The following is a 21,182-nucleotide window of genomic DNA, read 5'->3' as shown; positions in this document are numbered from 1 at the left end:
AGATGGGAGAGGGCCTAACACCTCTCAGATTCTAAGTCTTCTATTCCATTCACCTCCTCCAACACTGGCCTCGCCCAAAGATTCCTGGAAGACGGCAGGAGGGCACTGACACCAATGTATAGCAAATTTTTTATTTCAGAAAGTATTGAAGGCATCCTACAGCCTTGAGACAGGACACTGGACAGGTAAGCCTACAGAAGAGGCCAAAACAGATCCATAAGCCTGCTCCCTCTGTGGTGTGACTGCTTTGACACAGGAGGCAGGCCTTCATTATATGTCTCTGGAGTCATAAATACAGAAAACCTCATAGAAATGCATTAAATACTTATTACTGGATTTTCATCATTTACCTAGGCAGATAAAGGCTCTGCACAGGTCGCATGTGAATCCATCCCCAACACTGGCTTCAAGGGTGGTGCACTGAATGACATGGACAGTGGTCCAGAATCCAGGTCAGAGACCTGGGACACCCAGCCAGGTCCCTGGGCCCAAGGGTCCTGCAGTGGAGTGGTCCTGGCTGTGGAGACATGGGAAGAGAGGGATGCAGACTCTAGCCTATTCCTTCTGCAGTGGGCCATATGTGATGGGCTGCCATCACGGTGAAGCCAGACTCATGAGACTTCCCTGTCTGTTTGACGCAATCTGGTCAAGGTGCCGTGCAACCAATGGACTGGCCAGTGCACACCTCTGGTTTCTGCGCTGTGTCACAGGCTCAGAGCCCTGCCCTGCAATGTGATGACATCCCGTGTGGTCTCAGCAGACCTCCACAAAGCGGGGTAGCCATCACAGGCTGGAATCACCACCATGTGGCTAGGAATCCAAAGAAGACAGCACTGCCCCCTCTGTCCCACTGTGATGCTATCTGCTGTGCATGGCATGAAACAAGGTGCAGGCAGACCATGGCCACTCAGCAGCCCTACTAGGTGCCCAAAATGTCCAAGAGATTCTTTGGCAGATGGTAGGTGATAGTGCTTCAAGTGAGAACTTGCCTGTACTGGATGGTTCTCTAAGAAGAGGAAAGAATTTTTCCCATTGGAAACACATGTCTGGCGATGGGATTACAGAGATCTGAAAACAAGATCAAATCCTCCTGTCGCTCCTTAGGCTCCCCATCTCCTTAAAGTGTCCATTTTCAAGCCTGTGAAACTTGGAGTGCATAGAGACTACCCTTGCCTAGGGCTTCCTTTGAAGGAGACTTCTTCACTCCCAGACAACCCTGCATTGTGCATACATGGCTTCTCTACTGGCTGGGGGACAGCCAGCATTTGCCATGCTGTGAACTCAAGATGAAGCTCACACGTTACCTTCGTCTCTCAACCCTGTATACACCTCTAGGAACCCCAGCTTTGTGAGGTCCTGGCAGGGATAAGAGGATGGGCAGGCAGACGTTCCTCTTCCCAGGCTCGCCTCAGGAACACACAGCAATGGACGCTGCTTATAATCCGCCTGACCACTGACCACTTAGGGGGTCCTCTGCTTCAGGTGGAAACGTGCAGGCCCAGGTGGTGACAACAGGATGGATGCTGCCTGGAGAGCTGGTGTCACGGGTGGGAGCTGGCCTTGGGGAGCCGGAGCCATGTGGCCATGGGGGAAGCAGCTCTTCCTTGACCAAGGGAGAGGCCTTCACTAGCAGCTTTGGCCCCAGCTGTGACACAGGCTTGCACTGCACAGAAACCTTGCAGATGGACGCTGGGGTTTCCACAGCACCCAGAGCCAGTGCTGCACCTGGTCATCTTCGGCAGTCCTGGGCACAAAGAATGGGGCCCATGCCCCCCAGGGGCTGGGTCCCCTCCATGGAGGCCCTCCCTTGGCCAGGCTAAGGTTAGTGCAGCTCCTCAGGGTTGTGCAGTGGCCGGTGTCGGCCTGCGTCCATGTCATGGCTGCCCCCATCCAGCTCGAAGCCACGCCCACCCACAGGCGTCTGTGGCATGAATTGTCGGAAGATGCTGACGCTGCCATGCCAGAAGGTGGGCTCCGGGAGCCGCCCTACCACGCTCCAGGCCCGGGTCTCTGGGTCATATGCCTCTACCACGTCGGAGAGTTCAAATGTGTTATCGTATCCCCCAGAGACGTAGAGTTTCCCTCCCAGGACGGCCAGGCTTCCCCCAACGTGTACCTGTGGGCAAGGGAGGTGAATACAGGTCAGCCGTTGGGGCGGTACCCCTCCTCACCACTCTACTCCTCTTTGCTAAGGTGTAGGGAGGCTGAGCACTCGATAGGGGTGATCTTGTCACTTCCCAGACACACCAACTTCCAAGGAAATGTGACGACAGGTCAATGCACTTCTCGCACCCAACTGGGTGGAAGGCAGATCTTAGGCCTCCTGGCCTGGCTAGGGGTCCTTCCATGGTAGAAGCTGTACCCTGGTTTCCCACCATCCTCCCACAATCCCCACCTAAATGCACTGGGCCTTCTCAGCACTACCTGGTAGACAATAAACTCACCCACATTCCACCATCCTTCCCACAAGACGGCTACAGCAGTGTGGCTGTCCAATATAGCTATTTATTTTGTGCCGATCCTAGGGCTTGACTCAGGGCCTGAGCTCTGTCCCTGGGCTTTTTTTGTTCTAGGCTAGTGCTCCCTATGACCTGAGCCACAGCACCACCTCTGGCTTTTTCTGGGATTAATTGGAGATAAGAGTGTCACAGACTTTTCTGCCTGGGCTGGTGGCAAACTTCCATCGTCAGATCTCAGCTTCCTAAGCAGCCTGGATTACGTAGCCATCGGGCGAGGAGTCCCTGATCTTCAGACAGTAGTCCAGGTCAGTTCCTAGAGATTTCCTGTCCAATCTTATCACCTCCAGCCACACTTGGCTGCTAGTGGGTCCACAGACATGCAGAGCATACCCGCCCCAGGGACTTCACCCTTGCTGACCCTCTGAAACCCTTCCATGTAACTATCTTTTTGTCTGCTCCAGGCCTTGAATCCAGGCTCATTCTCTTACTCAGCTTTGCTTGTCCACTGCTGGTACTCATCACTTGAGCTATGCCTCCTGTTGGGCATTTTTGTCAATGGGACACAGTCTCCAATTAGGGACTTGCACAGGCTAGCTTTGAACCATGATTCTTAGATCTCAGCCTCGTGAGCAGCAAGGATTTCAGGTCTCTGGCACCTGGCTGTAACTATCTTGCGCTGCTCCTCTCCCTTTGCCCTGCGGGTGCTGGTTGTGAAGCACCCTGTGTTTCACAATGGCACGGCTGTCAATTTACCTGATTCATGGATGGGATCTTGTCCCATTCATTCTTCGTGGGGTTATACACGTCCACCTCGGCGGAATCATCCCTGAGGAAGGAAGGGGAGGAGATCTGGTGAGAGCAAGTAAGTACCCTGGTATGAGGAAAGTCTACAATCTTGTGGTAACCTGAAGATTATTTTCTTTTTAAAAACAAGGTCTCATTAGCTCACGCCTGTCATCCTAGCTACTGAGGAGGCTGAGATCTGAGGACAAAGGTTCAAAGCCAGCCCAGGCACAAAAGAACATGAGACCCTTATCTCCAATTAAGCTCTAGAAAATGGGAAGTGGGGCTTGGCTCAAGGGTAGGGCGGTAGCCTTGAGCGGAAGTTCAAGCCCCATGACCCACAAAAACAAAGACAAGGCCTCGTTTTAGTGCCGGCTGATGTGGAACTTGTAATCCCTCTGCTTTAGGCCCTGCAGTGCAAGAACTAGAGGTACGTGCCCAGCAACCCTGGCCGCCTGGAGCTTTACGTCACCTGGCAGCTCCCTTGTTATATGGAACCCCTATGGTCTTGAGAGGCAATTCCAGGCTTGAAGGCCCCAAGGTTGGGTGCTCACAGCCCCTTGGTGAGCCCTGCTGTCTGGTGCAACACGTGTTGTGCCAAGATTGTTCCATGTTCTGGGAATGGCCCCCTCCCCCCCTTTGTGTAGGGCCCATGTACTTGAACCCCAGGTGGTAACAGCTTGGTGCTCAGTGATTAGACACCTGAGCTCTGATTCGACCAGTGGTTTGAGTTAAATAGCCAATCAGGTAATTGTACTTTTCCTATAAAAGCAGTGTAAGGTTCTTGCTCAGGGCCTTTTCAGTGTTGCCAGCTGCTGGTACGCAGAGTCTAGACTTGTAAATAAAATGACCCCTGCTTTTTAGCTTTGACTGTGGCCTCTGGTGGTCTTTTTGGGGTTCTAGGAATTCGGGTACAACACACGACGGTTTCTTCAGGTTGGAGAGCTGCTGCATTCCTTCCCTTCCAATTCTTCCTCCTCTTGATTTCAACTTTAAGCCGCTCTATTATGAAAGACTTTGTTGCTGAACAGGCCAAGCTTCCTACCCTCTAGGACCTGGACCACTCCTGGCCACCTCCTTCAAGGCCACTACGTAAACCAGGTACCAGTGGCTCACGCCTGTAATCCTGGGTACTCAGGAGGCTGAGATCTGAGGATCATGGATGAAAGCCAGCGGGCAGGGAAGAGTCCCACGATTCTTATCTCCAATTAACCACCAGAAAACCAGAAGAGGAGCGGCTGTGGTTCAAAGTGATAAAGTGCTATCTTTTAGCAAAAGAGCTCGGGAATAGCACCCAGGTCTTGAGTTCAAGCCCCACAACTGATTTAAAAAAAGGAAAAAAAGTCACTGTGAGTCTCAACCTTTCCTTATTCATTTCTGGGTCCCCAGAACCCAGCAAGCTAAGGGTGGTAATGGGAATGAAAGAAATGAGAAAAGCCTCCTACCCTGGTTTCACCCTGCCCGTCCTCAGGACAGGTAAGAAACGGCAGTGTGTCACGGTGATCACAGAGCAGGGGTGGCAAGCAGACCAAACAGCAAATACCTAAGGCTTTGTGGACCAGGTGTCCATAGGAAGAACACAGCAGTATCACTGCCACACAAAAGCAGCCACAGCAGGTCCTAAACAAGAGGGCGGCTGTGTCGAAGGAAACACAGATGCATAAATGCTTGGATACCGTAGTTTTTGATGTACTGCTCGTCTCTACTTCCTGTTATAAGTCCTGATGACAGTCATTAAATATGGGGACGCATTAGCCTGTTCCCATCCCTTATTCCCTTTCTCAGCTGGAAGGGGCAGGTGGCCAGGGCTCCTAGGTGTTGACATGAGCAGCTGTATCCTGTTTGGAGCCACCTTTTCTCAGGAGCAAGATGGAGCCCAGGGCAACAGTCTCCTTCACTGGTCACTGGTGATAGTTGAGAGGTTGTGGCACTGGCTGCCTCCCCAAGGGACAAGTCCCACGCAAGAACTGTCCACACAGGTTGTCATTCCAGGCAGGAGGCAACATGGCTCATGAAGGGTTTATGAATGGACAGGCTCTGCCCAGGGTTTTAGAGGTTTTGCCTGGTCTTTTTGCGCCATTCCTTTCCACAGATTCCACAGGATTGGGAGGGCCTCAAGCTGCCTCCTCCCACATCTCCAGGTAACCAAAGCAAACAGCCTGCAGGGAGGTGCCTTGTGCTTCCACCAGAGGTTTACTAACTACACCACAAGAGGAGAGGCAGGAAGTTCAGGGACCAGGGCAGCTCTTGGGCACACTCTGCTCCCGGACCACAGGTCAGGGAGGACGTTCTCAAAGGCACTGGGCCTGCAGCCATTGCTGAGGGGCTAAAGTTGTATTTATAGTCACCCCACCCCCACTGCTCCTTGAAAACATCTGGGGGAGGGAAACCAGGGAGTCAGGTGGTTTTATAACTGACCAGAGCTGGCTGAGGTGCCAAGGCTTTGGCTTTCATCCACTTGCGTGACCCCTCTGCTTCCTTTCCTGACAGAGCCTCTGCTCCTTTCCTTGCCCATCCTGAGAGGGAACTTCTTGTTTTAGGGGGGGTGAAAGAGTCAATGCTTCTCAGGCAAGCAAGACCATTTGGGGGGCCTGTACCAAATGAAGGGATTTGAAGGGACTGTGACTTTGTGTACCAGTACTGAGATTTGAACTCAGAGCCCGGACACTCACTGTTCCTTAGCTTTCTTACTCAAAGCTGGGCTCTACCCCTTGAGTCACAGAGTCACAGCTGCACTTCCAGCTTTTGGTGGCTAATTGGAGATGAGAATATCACCATGGCTTTTCCTATTTATACTGGCTTTGAATGGCAATCTTTAGATTCCAGCCTAGTGAGTAGCTAGGATCACAGGCCTGAGTCACTAGCACCCAGCTTGGGGCTTTTTTTTTTTTGGGGGGGGGGGTGGGTTTGACCATGGGACTTGAACTCAGGGCCTGGGCCCTGTCCATGAGCTCAAAGCTAGCACTCTACCATTCTGAGCTCCGCTTCCAGTTTCTGGTGGCTAATTGGAGATTAAGAGTCGCTAGACCAAGAGTTTGGCTTAGTGGTAGAGTGCTTGCCTCGCGTGCCTTAAGACCAAGGTCCGATTCCTTAGTACCACACATATTGAAAAAGCTGGAAGTGGTGCTGTGGCTCCAGTGGTAGAGTTCTAGCCTTGAGAGGGCACAAGGACAATGCTCAGGCCCTGAGCTCAAGGGCCAGAACTGGCAAAAAAAAAAAAAAAAAAAAGACTTTTGGACTTTTCTGCCTGGGCTGGCTTCAAACCCTGATCCTCAGATCCTAGTCTCCTGAGAAGCTAGGATTACAGGCATGAGCCCCAGTGCCCAGCATCTGGCTTTGTTTTATCATGACTATTTTTGCAGCAGCAGAGAATAAAGGATAGATCTCTCTCTCTTTCTTTTTAAACTTTTCGTAGTACTGTTTCTGCAGCTTAAACTCAAGGCCTGGGCACTGTCCTTGGGTTTTTTTGCTCAGAGCTAACATTCTAGCACTTAAGCAACAGTGGGACTGTCATTCACCTCTCCCTCTTTCCTGTTTCAGCCAGCCATAGGCCGGGGAGGGAAACAGCCAACACAAGAACATGGCATTTCCAGAGGAGTTGTGGGCACTCTCCTGCATGCCAATTCTCCAATGAAGAAGGCACACTGTGAGTGGACAGGCCTTTGGGTATAGTGGAGGAGACACACACAAAAATGTCTGCCAGCTACAACAATGACTGTGGGGGCGGCTTGATTAAGAAAACCTGAAAGGCTGCAGAAGCGGGTCTGAGAAGAGGAGCGAAAAGCTTCCTGACCCTCAATTTCCTATCTGTGAAGCAGGGAGATGGAGGTCGGAATCCTCAGCCGAGGGTCTGCTAAGAAAAGCCACATACACAGCGCACTAGGCACCCAGACACTCACCTGACGAAGTACATGAGTCCATTCAGAGTCACAGTCTTGGGTGCAAAGGACCAGGGTGGGAGCTGGCCACAGTCCACCAGCGACCACAGGTCAGTGTCTGGGTGGTAACACTGCATCACCATGGTCTCCTTGCCGGCCAGGGAGCCGATGGCGTAGAGCCGGCCGCGGCAGGCAGTGGTGGAGCAGTTGTCCATGGGGTAGGTCATGGGCTGCAGGGCCTCCCAGGAGTCAGCGGTGTGGTCATAGCGCTCTGTGCTGTCGGCGGCCACCACATACAACAGCCCGTCCAGCACAGAGGAGCTGTGGTATTCCCGGGCCTTCAGCATGGGAGCCACCTCCGTCCACTCGTTCACACTGGAGTTGTACCTCCACACACAGTCATAGAGCCGGGAGCCATCGGACCCACCTGCCAGGACAAATAACAGGCAGATGGGCCAGCCTGCTTGGGGTGACTCACCCACCTGCACCTCCCCGAACATCTGTGAGGGCCTCTCGCTGGGGAGAAACAACCTCAGCAAGTGTCACCCAACACCTGTCCTGCTTTCCAAGGCCCAGGCCAGAAACTCCATCTGGAGACCAAGGCAATGTGTATGCCAATCAATGGCTGGGCAGGACCTCCACCCACCCTCTGCTATCAAACCAAGGCCCTAGGGCACACGTCTAAACCAACATGTAGTCTCAGTCAGGAACCCCCAACACTAACACTTGGACTGTACCAAGTACTGTACTCAGGTGGGCTCTCCTAGACAGCAGCAAGGCACTGGACCTGTCTATCAAATTCTAAGCGGCTCCCCAAGGCTATGCCAAGAAGAGGGAAGAGAAAAGGGGAATCCGTGCTTCCAGAGACTTAGCAAGAATTGTTTTAGGGAGGCAAGGGGAGATGAAGTGAAGGGGTGAGTTTGAACAAGGAGAGGACAAAGACAGAGACCTAACAGAAAGATCACGTTACCAGGTACCTCTTTGGTTCTAGTCTTGTCTCTATTGTGTTTCTTTTCTCTTTTTCTTTTTGTGCTGGTACTGGGCTTGAACTCAGGGTCTCTTGCCCTTAGCTTTTTTGCTCTGTCACGTGAGGCATATCTCCACTCCCATCTTCATGCTACTTGGAGATACAAGTCTTTGGGATTTTTCTGCTGGCTTGAAACCTTGACATGCAGATCTCAGCTTCTGAAGTAGCTGGGATTATAGGAATGAGCCATGGGCACCCAGAAGGGTATGTTTCATTTGGAAAAAATGTGCTAGGCTGTTCATAAGATGTATTCTTTTTCTTTGGGGGGGGGATGTTCTGGGATTTGAACCCAGAGCCTTTGCTCTACCACTTGAGTCAACCCCCTCCCCCACTGCTTTAGTTATTTTTTTAGGTAAAGTCTCAAGGTTTTGACCAGGACAGGCCTAAGATTAAAATCTGCCTGCTGGGATTACAATAGCCTCCCCTTTTCTCTTCCTACATAAATGAGATTAAAGGCAAGTGTCATAAACTTTGCCTGCATTTTTAATGACCCTAAAAGTGAAATAAAAACACTGTTTTATCAATAATAAAATTAAGCCAGGTCCACTAAGGACACGAGATACCCCTGCCCCCAACATGGAAGAACTCCAGGAATCCTGCCCCCCCTACCACAGAGCTGAGAGGAGACATTCTGTCTGTCCCACAGTGCTGAGCTGAGCTTTCAAGGAGAAGACAAAGAGCTTACAGAGCTGATCTGGTCCCACTCCTTCCCTGGGGAGTGTCCACAAAGGCAGCTCCACCGGGCTTCCTGGGCCCCTGGAAATTCCCTACCAGCAGCTGAATGGAATGACAGGGCCACCTGCCTAAACCCACAGGATTAGCTGCTCAGCTGTGACATTTATGAAAGGGTGTTGAGAAGGCTAGGCAGGTCTGACCAGTTCTGGGAGGAAGGTCTCTGCTCAAAATCCCCAGCCAGACCTCAGAAGGGATGGAGATGGTGTGCAGGGGGACACAGTCCTCAAACAACACAGGGATAGCCTCAGGCTGGACAGAGGAACTGATGGACTCTAGCAGAGGGCTGAAGACAGGGGGGGCTGCAGGAGCGGAGGGGAGGAGTCTGTCTTAGGCAGGCAACCAGACCCCCTTATCAGCTCTGAGTCCCATCAGCTTGCTGGGGACAGCTCCAAGTGGGCTTTTCTGTGACACATGCTAGGCTGGCACAGCCACTGTAGTGACCCAGCCACTTGCCTTTCTGCCCCAGATAGCCAGCAGCCAAGCCCCGGTCGGTTCTTCCTTATATAGCAGTCAGAGACCGCCCCTGCTCGCTCCACTCGGGCTGCAGCCTCCCTGGGGTTGGAACAGGGCTCCATCCTAGGTGAAAAATGTGGGAGAAGCCCAGCACCGGGCAGGCTGGGGCCCCGCCCACCATGACTCGGCAGGGTTTTGGGGTTTGAGCCAAGTAACTGGAAGAAAATCTCTTAACATGTGACCGTGTTTACAGTCGCAGCCTCGGCCGAAACCCCACGTGACCCAGGGCGCCCGACTCGGCCTAGGTGCAACCCGGCAGGAACCTGGTGACACTGAGTCAGTCGGGCGATCCCCTGGCTCCGGGGGGCGACGGGGATGGGTGTGGGGCGCCGGAGACAGCCGCCCGACCCGGCGTCAGCCGCTCCCTCGTCCCCGCGTGGCTCGGGGAGAGAAAGAAAGCTCCCATTGTGCCGAGGGCCTGCTCCCAGAGGAGGCAGCTCCGGGGCGAGGAGCTGGCTCAGCCAGACACACCGGGCGCCGGCACCCACAAGCAGCTACTTGTCCCCGCGCACACAGGGGCCCTTCTAGTGGGTGGAAAGTGACCGCAGGCTGCCAGAGAGCCAAGGGAAGGAAGGAAGGAAGGGTGGCACCGTCCAAAGAATAAAAACCGGGAAAGTGTGCTCGTTACCCGACTTAGGAGGCCCCAACGCCTCTGTCCACCAAAAAACACAAGAACTGAAACGCAGTTGCTATGCTTCGAGGCCTCCGGCTCTCAGGTTCCGAGGGTGCCGCCTGCCAAGGTGGTGGGCGCCCCCCGAGAGCCCTAGCCCCCCGCCGCACCCACCTGTCACGTAGATGTCATTGCCCAGAGCCACGATGCTGTAGCCCCCGCCCAGATGGTCCGGGAACTCGGCCAGGTAACGCCACTGGCCCGTCTGCGGGTTGTAGCAGTCGACGGTGACCAGCTCGTCGCAGTCCTGGTCGCAGCCGCCCACGAGCACGAGGATCTCCGCGAGGCCGGTGGAGGGGCGCGGGCGCATGCGGGGGCAGGGCCCGCGGTCGTGGCGGTCGAAGCGCGCGGCCTGGAAGTCGCGCGCCTCGCGCAGCAGGCGCAGGCAGGGCGGGCAGCGCGCGACCAGCGGCTCGGCCTCGACGTGCGCCAGCAGGTAGAAGCGGCGCACGAAGGGCAGGCGCACGGCCTCCAGCAGCTGCGGCCAGTGCGCGGCGCGGCGCGGCGGGTCGGCGCGCACCCAGCGCAGCGCCAGCTGGTAGGCCGCCTCCTCCTTGGGCACGCAGAGCCCGTCGTCGCGCAGGTAGCGCAGGAGGCGCGCCAGCGGCAGCCGCTCCAGCTGCTCGGCGCCCAGCTCGCCCACGTGGCGCAGGATGAAGCGCTGCGCCGCGCTGGCCAGCCCGGAGCAGCTGAAGGCCTCGGCGAAGTCCTGCATGTCCAGGCAGTTGGCCAGGTCGAGCTGCTGCTGCAGGAAGGCGCCGCACGCCTCCTTCACTGCCGGGAACTGCAGCAGGTCGGCGGCGCGCAGCAGCGGCTCGGCGTTGTCGCCGCTCACCGCCACGCGGCCGGTGTAGCTGAAGTCCAGCAGCAGCTGCAGCATGTCGGGCGGCACGCCGTGCAGGCGCACCCGCTCCGCGCGGCTCTCGCGCAGCTGCCCGGCGAACATGGCGCGGAAGTAGGGGCTGGCGGCTGCCAGCACGGCGCGGTGGGCCGGGAAGTCGCGCCCGCCCGCCGCCTCCAGGGTCACGTCCAGGAACTTGCGCTCGGCGCGGAGCTGGCTCAGGCCGCGCAGCAGGCTCAGGGCGTGCGCCGGGTCCGAGAAAGGAAGCACGGCCAGGGGGGCCGGCCGCTCCATGGCGCTGCGCGGGGAGACGCCGCGGCGCGCCCGGCTCCGCCGCTTTAAATTCGGCCTGGCGCCGCGGCCCGGGGGGCGGGGCCGCAGGGGCGACGCCCACTTAACCCCTGCGGGCCCGGCGGGCCGCCGCCCGGAGCTCCGAGCGCTCCCCTCCCCAGCGCCGCGCCCGCCCCCGGGCCTCTCGGCTGAGTCACCGCCGCCCGCGCCCGCTCCCTCCCCGCCCTTCTGGGGCTTCCTTCCGCCTCCGCCGTGACGCCGAGACGGGGGCTGGCGGGGGACCGGAGTCGGCTCCGAGCCGTGGATCTCTCGCGTCGGGATCCCGGGCTTCCGGGATCTGCCCCGCCACCTACACTTCCCTCTCCCCGGCTGCGGAGCGGAATCCGGTGCCAGGCTTTCGCGCCAAGACTCCCCGCCCCCTCCCGCGAGCCCCGGGCGGCCAGGCTCTCTTCTCTGAGTTCCATTAGTTGCCCTGGGCTGTCGCCTAATCCCTTCGATGGGCGGACTCCCGAAGGAGCGCGGCGGGCGCGGGCGTCCGAGCAGGAACAGGTCGAAAGTGTGGCCGTGGACGTCTGTCCGGGCGCGTCGGGAAGGGACGCGAGCCCGGACCGTGGGAACGCGCCCCGCCGTGGGGCTGCCCGGGCCCCACACTCGGCCGCCGCCGGGAGCTTTAGCCGGCACCGCGGCGGCGTTTCACTCCCTGAGTCACCAGGCTTCCCGGGCCGGGCTCCCCGAGCCGCCCCGGCGTCCAAAGACAGTTCAAGGTCAGGCGGGGAGACCCGGTCCGTCCGCGCGGCGCTGGGCCTGGAGGAGCGGCGTCTCCTTGTTTTAGTTCTTCTGGTCTTGGCAGCACTTTGAAAAACTATGGGAAGATCCCTCCCTCAGAGGCTTTGCTCAGTTTCGGGGAGAAATCCTCACCCCACAGGAAACCTGGAGGGTTTGCTCTCTGCCCGTCCCCTCCCCACCCCGTGGGGCCTTCTGGGGCTGCGCTCGCGCCGAGGGCGCCCACCCACTGTGTCCCGAGCTGGCCGGGCACCCGGAGAGGGGCGTCACTCCTGCGCCGCCGCTGGGTCGGCGCAGGCTCGGCTGCGGAGGAGACATTTTGTCTTCACTCCGTCTCAGATGACCCGGGGCCTCTCTGGTCTTGAGAAAGGTTGCCCCCGGTCTAGACTGCAAGGGCAGCCTGGGAAGGAGGCACCAGGCTTGAAGATGGAAAACATGCAGGTACCCGGTGGCTGCCCCATGCCCATAGAAGGACTGTTCACACAGCTATTAAAGTCAGCGCGGCATTCCTGAGCCCCGGACCCCAGCCAATGGCCAGCTTGCTCAGGCGTTGGGACGAAGTCGGAGCAGCCAGGAAGTGGGATGTTTGCAGCGAGAAGTATAGCACATTTCCATTGGGTCAGCCTCTCCACCTTGCACAATTCCAGAGTAAATCAGTCATGTTCCCTTTCTTTTTAGAAATCTAAAATTAAATCATCCGGGCGCCTGGAATCTTGGTTAACTCAGGAGGCTGAGATCTGAGGATTGAGGGTTCAGTGCTAGCCTAGGTAGGGCAGTCTGTGAGGCTCATCTCCAATTAAGCACCAAAAGTAGAGCTGTGGGGCCGGGAGTTTGGCCTAGTGGTTGAGTGCTTGCCTAGCATGCACAAAGCCCTGGGTTCCATTCATCCCTACCCACATACAGAGAAAAAGCTAGAGGTGGTGCTGTGGCTCAAGTGGTAGAGAGCTAACCTTGAGAAAGCTCAAGGACTGTGCCCAGGTCCTAAGTTCAAGCCCCAGGACTTTCTTAAAAAAAAACTGGGGTAGAGAGGAGTGGTCTCCTCTCTCTCTCTCTCTCTCTCTCTCTCTCTCTCTCTCTCTCTCTCTCTCTCTCTGTCCGTCCCTCCCTCTCTCTCTCTCTCTCTCTCTCTCTCTCTCTCTCTCTCTGTGTCCCTCCCTCCCTCCCTCCCTCCCTCCCTCCCTCCCCTCTCTCTCTCTCTCTCTCTCTCTCTCTCTCTCTCTCTCTCTCTGTGTCCCTCCCTCCCTCCCTCCCTCCCTCCCTCCCTCCCTCTCTCTCCTCTCTCTCTCTCTCTCTCTCTCTCTCTCTCTCTCTCTCTCTCTCTCTCTCTCTCTCTCTCTCTCTCTCTCCTTTCCTCCCTCCCTCCCTCCCTCCCTGTCCTGAGGCTTGAACTCTACCACTGTAGCCACAGCAGAACTTCTGGCTTTGTATATGTATATGGTTCACAGGACTCTTCTGGGCAAGCTTCAAACCATTATCGTTAGAACTCAGTCTTCTGAGTAGCTAGAATTATAGGTATGAGCTACCAATGTCCTGTTATTTTATTTTTTTTACAACTTTAATATGGATTATAATGTGGTTGGAACTGAAAATCAGCTAGAGATGTTATATTTTACAATACTGGAATAGTTAGTTTTATACTGTAAGTATATATTTTTAACAATTGACTTATATTAATAAAAACTAGCATATTTAACTTCATAAATTCTTCATAAAGATATGTCTATAAAATGGGGGAGCTGAGTATGTGTTTTTTTCCCTAATATCAGAATTTTTTTTGAATGTTTATCAACTTGATTATGTAGCCTTGAAGAATAATGCTATAGATACTGAAATGGAAAGATATTCAGTGAATATCCAGATTGCTCAGTGTAACCCAATTTGTTAAATGTGTTCATTTGCCTAGAAAAGAATTATGGGCTTATTTTTCCCCGTAGGGCACTGCTTACCTGCATTTTCTTCCTAGTTTGTACATGTGTATGTTTGTATGTGTATGTACACCTAATGCTTGTTGGGGCTTGAATTTAGGGACTGCATGCTGTCCCTGATCTTCTTTTGCTCTATCACTTGAGCTACAGCTCTATTTTAAAGTACAGAGAAGAGTCTGACCCCTTTGATCTCAGCCATCTGAGTTTTTTTGTTGGTCGTGGGGCTTGAACTCTGGGCCTGGGAGCTGTTCCTAAACTCTTCAGCTCAAGGCTACCACCCTAACCCTTAAACTACAATACCAATTCCCGTTTTCTAGTGGTTAATTGAAGATAAGAGTTTCACAGACTTTTGTTTGGGGGCTTGCTCTGAACTGCAATCCTCAGATCTCAGCCTCCTGAGTAGCTAGGATTATAAGTATGAGCCACTGTACCCAGCTGCTATCTGATTTTTTTAAAATTTTTTTTATTGTAATTAGTAAAAGGGTTACATGATATTTGCCAGATAAAAGGTGCATTAATTCACATACATTGATACCCTTTCACATTTCTTGGCTGATTTTTTTTTATCATAATAAATGTAACAGAAACATATGTAGTATACAGGGCCAGTCTCCTGGGGTGTGAACTCAGGGCTTGGGCACTGTCCTTGGATTTTCTTAAGGCTAGAGCTCTACCACTTGAGCCTTGGGCACCGTCTCTGAGCTCTTTTATTCAAGGCTCTACTTCTGGTTTTCTGGTGATTAACTGTAGGTAAGAATCTCAGAATCCAGGTGAGGTGGCTCACACCTGTAATCCTATCTACTCAGTGGGCTGAGATCTGAGCATCAAGGTTCAAAGCCAGCCCTGACACTAAAGGACCTGAGACTCTTATCTCTAATTAACCTCTACAAAAGGGGACATGGGGCTTGGCTCAAGGGTAGGTCTTAGCCTTGAGCTGTAGAGCTCAGGGACAGCCCCAGGCCGAGGTCAAGCCTCATAACCCACAAAAACAAAAGCAAAAAAAACCTAACAACAACAATAAGACCCATAAAAAACCCTCACAGGGGCTGGAAGTGTGGATTAGTGGTAGAGTCCTTGCCTAGCATGCATGAAGTCCTGGGTTTGATTCCTCAGTACTATATAAATAGAAAAATCCAGAAGTGGCACTGTGGCTCAAGTGGCAGGCAGACTGCTAGCCTTGTGCAAAAGTGCTCAGGGACAGTGCCTACACCCTGAGTTCAAGCCCCAGGACTGGCCCCCTCTCACAAAAAAAAGTCTCAGACTTTCCTGCCCAACCTGGCTTTTAACTACAATCCTCAGATCTCAGCCTCAAGTAGTAGGATTACAGGAAAGAGCCATCAGCGCCCAGCTTTATAAAATATATACTGTATTATCACATTATTATAACATATAATATTGTATGTATATCTACATACATATATAAATACATATATAATTTTCTGTATTTTTTTCTGAGACCAGGACTAGAACTCCCTATCTGACACTTTTGCTCATTGGCTGGTGCCAGTGGCTCACCTGTAATCCTACTCAGGAGGCTGAGATCTGAGGATTGTAGTTCAAAGCCAGCACAGGCACCCAAGTCTGTGAGACTCTTCAATTAACCACCAGAAAACAGGAAGTGGTGCTGTGGCTCATGGGCTAGAGTACTAGCCTTGAATGAAAGAGCTCAGGGACAAGACGAAGGCCCCGAGTTCAAGCCCTTTGACTGACAGGGAAAAAAAAAAAAAAAAGGAAAGAGGGTGTTGCCAGGCAGCTGTGGCCTATGGCCTATGCAATCACACTTTGCCTATAAATTTAGCAACTGGAAAGCTGAAATCTGGGGATGAACTCTTCCAGACTCTGCTGGGCCTCTGGCTTATTCCTGAAACCAGAGTACTCAGGAGTCTGAATTCTGAGGATTCTAGTTCTAAGCCAGCTCCACCAGGAAAGTCAAAATCTGTGAGACTTTTTTTTTTTTAAACCAGTCCTGGGGCCTGAGCATTGTTCTTGGGCATTTTCCTCAAGTCTAGCTCTCTACCACTTGAGCCATAGCACTACTTCCAGCTGTTCTATGTATGTGGTACTGAGGAATTAACCCAAGTCTTGGTGTATGCTAGGCAAGCATTCTACCACTAGGCCAAACTCCTGGCCCTAAGAGACTTATCTTTAATTAATAGCAAGAAACTAGAAGTGGAGGCATGGTTCAAAAAGAAGAGCACCAACCTTGAGGGAAAGAAATGAGAGGCCCTGGGTTCAAGTTCCAGTATCAGCACCCAGAAAAAAAAAGGTTTATATATGTGCTTAAAAAGTGAATTATAGGGTCGGGAGTCTGGCCTAGTGGCAGAGTGCTTGCCTAGCATGCACGAAGACCTGGGTTCAATTCCTTGGTACCCCACATATATAGCAAAAACCTGGAAGTGGTGCTGAGGCTCAAGTGGTAGAGCTCTAGCCTTGAGAAAGTCCAAGGACACTGCTCATGCCCTGAGCTCAGCCCAGGACTGGCAAAAAAAAAAAAAAAAGTGAATTATAGCCAGACACAGTGACTCACCCCTGTAATCCTATCTACGCAGGAGGCTGAGATCTAAAGATCAAGGTTCAAAGCCAGCCAGAGCAAAAAAGGACACTAGACTCTTATCTCCAATTAATGTCTAGAAAATGGTAAGTGGGGCTTGGCTCAGGGGTAGGGTGGTAGCCTTCAGCTGAAGAGCTCAGGGACAGCACCCAGGCTGAGTTCAAGCCCTATGACTGCCCCCCCAAAAAAAGAGTGAATTATAATGATTTGTAAGCTAGACTTAAATGACTTGTATATTACAGAATACAAGTTCTGAATAAAATTTAGAAGTCAGGGAATGTAGCTCAATGGTAGAGTGCTTTCTTAGCATGGCTCCATGTTCAAGAAAGAAAAAAATAAAGCTTATTATTGTTATAAGTACATAACAGGCAAGCATCTGAAACCATATGTATAGAGCCAGTCAGGAAAGGAATGTAGCAAGAATAGAAAGGTCCAGATTTAGACCTATCAGCTGTGTTTGGAATTCTGATTAGCTGACCAACCCAGCACACTGTCTAGATCCTTTAAGTTCAAAACAGGGATATGAAAACTATTCACTACAGTGTGATATCATTGTTGTGGTGAAACTATACTAGAAGTATAAGCATTCCGGTCTCTCGTGTGTGTGTGTGTGTGTGTGTGTGTGTGTGTGTGTGTGTGTGTGTGTGTGTGTGTGTGTGTGTGTGTGTGTATGAGTATTAGGACTTCAACTTAGGTCACTGTGCTCTCCCTTAGCCTTTTTCTCTCAAGGCTGGCACTCTTCTACCTAAGCCACACCTCTTCCAGCTTTTTGGTGGTTAATTGGAGAAAAAAAACCTCACATACTATTTTTCTTTTTGGCTGGGTCTGGCTTTAAACCTCCATCCTCACATTTCAGCCTCCTGAATAGCTAAGAATATAGATATGAGCCACTGGAATCCAGCTTGATTTATACATAATCTTTGTAGGCTTCTGTTCAGGGCCTGGGCATGGTCCTTGAGCTTTCTCAAGGCTAGCACTCTACCACTTTTGCCACAGCACCAGTTCCTGCTTTTTCTGTGTATGTGGTACTGAGGTATCAAACCGAGGGCTTCATGCATGTGAGGCAAGTACTCTATCACTAGGCCAAATTCCTGGTCCCTTATACATAATTTTTTTTGCCAGTCCTGGGCTTGAGCTCAGGGCCTGAGCACTGTCCTTGGACTTTCTCAAGGCTAGAGCTCTACCACTTGAGCTTCAGCACCATTTCTGGCTTTTTTGTATGTATGTGGTACTGAGGAATTGAACCCGGGTCTTAGTGCATGCTAGGCAAGCACTCTACCACTAGGCCAAACTCCCAACCCCCCCCCCTTTTTTTTTCCTGTAGGTCATGGGGTTTGGACTCTGGGCCTGGGCGCTGTCCCTGAGCTCTTCAGCTCAAGGCTACCACCCTACCCCTTTGAGCTTCAGCACCATTTCCGGTTTTCTAGTGGTTAACCCGAGATAAAAATCTCATGGTCTTTAGTGCCCGGGCACTCAGATCTCAGCCTCCTGAGTATCTAGGATTGTTGGCCTGGCTCATAACACAATCGTTTAAAGAGCTTTTCCAGTGTTCTCAATTAGTTAACTGCATTTATATGTGTTAACAAGGTGATGTAAGTAAAAGTATTCAATCTCCATTTGCTTTTACCTTTATATTGTGTGTGCCTCAGTGCCTTCTGTACTTGACAGTTTATGTTCTATATGTACAAAGCTGACATTTCAGTCTATCAATTATTAACCTCATACTATACACATGTAGAATACACGTGTATTCTACAAATCGCAGTGGGATATTGAGAATTTCACTCTCACATACCTTCCCCCTCACATCTATTAATGGAATAGAAAAGAGCAAAAAGTAATTCATGGGAATTCACCAATTTTAGCTAGCAAGAAGTTATTCTGGGAAAAAATACACCTTTGGTTATATTCATACTCAAGAGCCAACTTTAAAGGGGAAGCAGAAAACTTCTTTCTCGAATGTTCCCCCAAAGGTGGTGGAGTCAGTATAGGAAAGTGAAGCTATATTTGGTAACTCAGTTAAAATAACTACATTCTCAAGTTACTTACTAGGAAACCGTGGTATTCTGAGTATTTTTAACTTGTCACAACCTGTGCTCATGCTGCCTCCTACCCTGCCTTTCCTAAGCAACTACAATCCTCTGAGAATTAGCATTCAAGCAGCAGGTTTAAAGAATCTGAGACTCCAGGGATCTAGGCATAGTGGTTAATGGTAATGCTTTTGAATTACTCAAGGAATTCTAGATTCCAACGCTCTCCGCTCCCCAGCCCAAAAGTACACTCCACCTAGGAAATAAATTTATGGATAGAACAAAGCCAAATTAGTCTGCCATCCAGAGAAAATCACCTATGTCTGGTTAGGCACTACTGGGTTTGGATCAATTACTAGTGTTATGGTCTTTTTTCAGTAGTTAATGGATAATTAATATTAATGCCCAAAATTTTCCCCAAAGGGAAAAATTTCTTTTTTTTATTGGTAGGGGTGATACTGGGGTTTGAGCTCAGGACCCTGTGCTTGCTTGTTGGGTATTCTACCATTTGACCTATGGCTCCAGCCTGAAGGACCAAATTTCTTTTTTTTGGGGGGGGGGTGTCATGGGGCTTGAACTCTAGGCCTGGGCACTGTCCCTGAGCTCTTCAGCTCAAGGCTATTGATCTACCCTTGAGCTACAGCCCCACTTCCCATTTTCTAGTGATTAATTGGAGATGAAGGCTTTGTAGGGCTGGCTTAGAACCACAATATTCAGATCTCAACCTCTCTGAGTAGCTAGGATTACAGGTGAGAGCCACCATGTCCTGTTTGAAAGACAAAATTTCTAAGAGAGACTGAACGAGAGGCAAAGGGAAGAAAAAAGAAAAGCTCTCCTCTACCACTGGATCTCCTGGTGCAGGGAGTTTGGCCTAGTGGTAGAGTGCTTGCCTAGCATTCCTCTGTACGAGATACACAGAAAAAAAAATGGAAGTGCTGCTGTGGCTCAAGTGGCAGAGCTCTATTCTTGAGAAAGCCCAAGGATAGTGGTCAGGCCCTGGGTTCAAGCCCCAGCATGGGCAGGACTGGCTAAAAAAAGTATCTATTGAATATCCAAACAAATGAACACTTAGGTATGAGATTGTCCTTTAGAGATGAGAGTCCTATATTGACCTCTGAAGTCTGTATTGTTTTTCCGACTGAAGAAATGACTCTCCGCAAGTCCTTTAACTTTTGAAATTTGAGAGTAACTTGTTTTTGTTGGGACGAGGGCTTGAACTCAGGGCCTGGCTTGCATTCCACTACTTGATCATATCCTCACTCTGGCATTTTGCTGTTTTTTTTTTTGCCTGTGCTGGCTTTGAGCCCTGATCCTCCAGACTCGCTACTGGCATCTGATTTTGTTCATCTGGGGATCAAACCCAGTGCCTGTGGCGTTCTGGACTACCTCTGCTTTACATCCTCAGGTTTCATCTGAATGTGAGAGTTCAGGTTTGTTAGGTGAACTATTTCCCTTTGGGAAAAAGATGCCCTCAGTGTTGTTAGCAGAGTTTTGGTTTGTGCCTTTACAGTGTCTTTTGACTTATTTTCTATTGTTTTGAGACAGGCTCCAGCTCTGTAGCGCAGGCTGGCCTCCTAGGCTGGGGCTGGCTCCTCCTCTTGCCTACCCAGGGTCACCCCTTTACTTTATTCAGGAGAGTGGCTTCTAGGCAGACACTGGCTAACTTGGGGACTTTTTGCTTTGGCCACAGGAATCAAGGTAACATTCCCAATCTGTGGCTCAATCTTAGCATTTGACAACTCAAAAACCTGCTATTAATGAAGTCCCACAGGCAGAGTCCACAGCCCCAGTTTTATCTCGTTTTATCAGTGAATTATCTAATATAAAGGTCTTCAATTCGGCTCCTCCAGGGAGGCCATCGGGCATCCACAGGGCAGAAATCACAGCGCCACAACAACAGTAAACTGCTAGTTATCGGGCCGAGTCCTGTGCTTCGCGCTCGGTGGGGACGCACGCAGGCTCTTCCTGCCGGGACGTCCTCACCAGGCGGGCGGCGGCGGCCCCGGGGCCCCGGGCGGGGTCGCCAGGTCCCCCTTTCCGCCGCGCCCCTCCCCCTGCCGCTAAACCGCCGGCCTCCCGAGCCGCCAACTGCTGCCCGGCCGCCCGTCCGCCGCTCCTCCGTCCCCCTCGCAAACGAGCGCAGAGGTTCTCAAGCACCGGGCGCCCTCCGCTCGCCTCACCGTGGCCGGTCCGGCTGCCTGCACCGCGGCGGCCCGCCGCGAGCTCCAGCGGGGGCGAAGGCGGGGACGCCGGGCGGCGCCCGGGCCCGGCGGGCGGGACGCCGGGGCTCGGGCTCCGCGGAGCGGGCGGGCGCGCCGGCGACCAGCTCGGCCCGCCGGACCCCGCCGCCTGGAAAACAAGCGAGCTCCGCCCTCCGGGACGTCAGCGCCCGGCCTCGCTCCCGCACCCCCGCACCACAAAGAGCGACCCTCCACGCCCCGCGGGAGGAGGCGGGGCGGCCCCGGCCCCCGAAGCTCGAGAAGCCGTCCCGCCTGGCCCCGCCCCGCCCGCGCCGAGGCCGAGGCGCAGCCGCTCGTGCCGCCCCTCCCCCACAGGCTGGAGCGGCTCGAGCCCCCGCACTTCCCCTGCTCGAGGCCGCCCGTCCTGAGGCACCGCCCCCGCACCCAGCGGTCGCCGCGGAGCCCCATGGGACTTGGAGTTCAGTGGCGCTCTCCGTACACGCTATGGTAGGGAGC

The 21,182-nt window shown here is 52.7% G+C and overlaps 1 protein-coding gene across 1 annotated transcript; it reads right to left on the bottom strand.

Annotated features, from left to right (window-relative positions):
• Nucleotides 1-126: 126 nt before the first annotated feature.
• Klhl21 (kelch like family member 21) lies at nucleotides 127-11,344 on the bottom strand. Its single transcript, XM_090335936.1, has 4 exons — nucleotides 10,180-11,344; nucleotides 7,142-7,547; nucleotides 3,213-3,285; nucleotides 127-2,116 (listed from the first exon to the last, which is right to left on the bottom strand). The coding sequence occupies exons 1-4, from the start codon at nucleotides 11,198-11,200 to the stop codon at nucleotides 1,823-1,825; spliced, it is 1,794 nt and encodes a 597-aa protein (XP_090192062.1). The 5' UTR covers nucleotides 11,201-11,344; the 3' UTR covers nucleotides 127-1,822.
• Nucleotides 11,345-21,182: the final 9,838 nt, after the last annotated feature.

Source organism: Megascapheus bottae, chromosome 6 (assembly GCF_031878675.1).
Source record: "Megascapheus bottae isolate mThoBot1 chromosome 6, mThoBot2.hap1, whole genome shotgun sequence".
Taxonomy (NCBI): Eukaryota; Metazoa; Chordata; class Mammalia; order Rodentia; family Geomyidae; genus Megascapheus; species Megascapheus bottae.
This window is presented reverse-complemented; position numbering and strand designations above follow the sequence as displayed.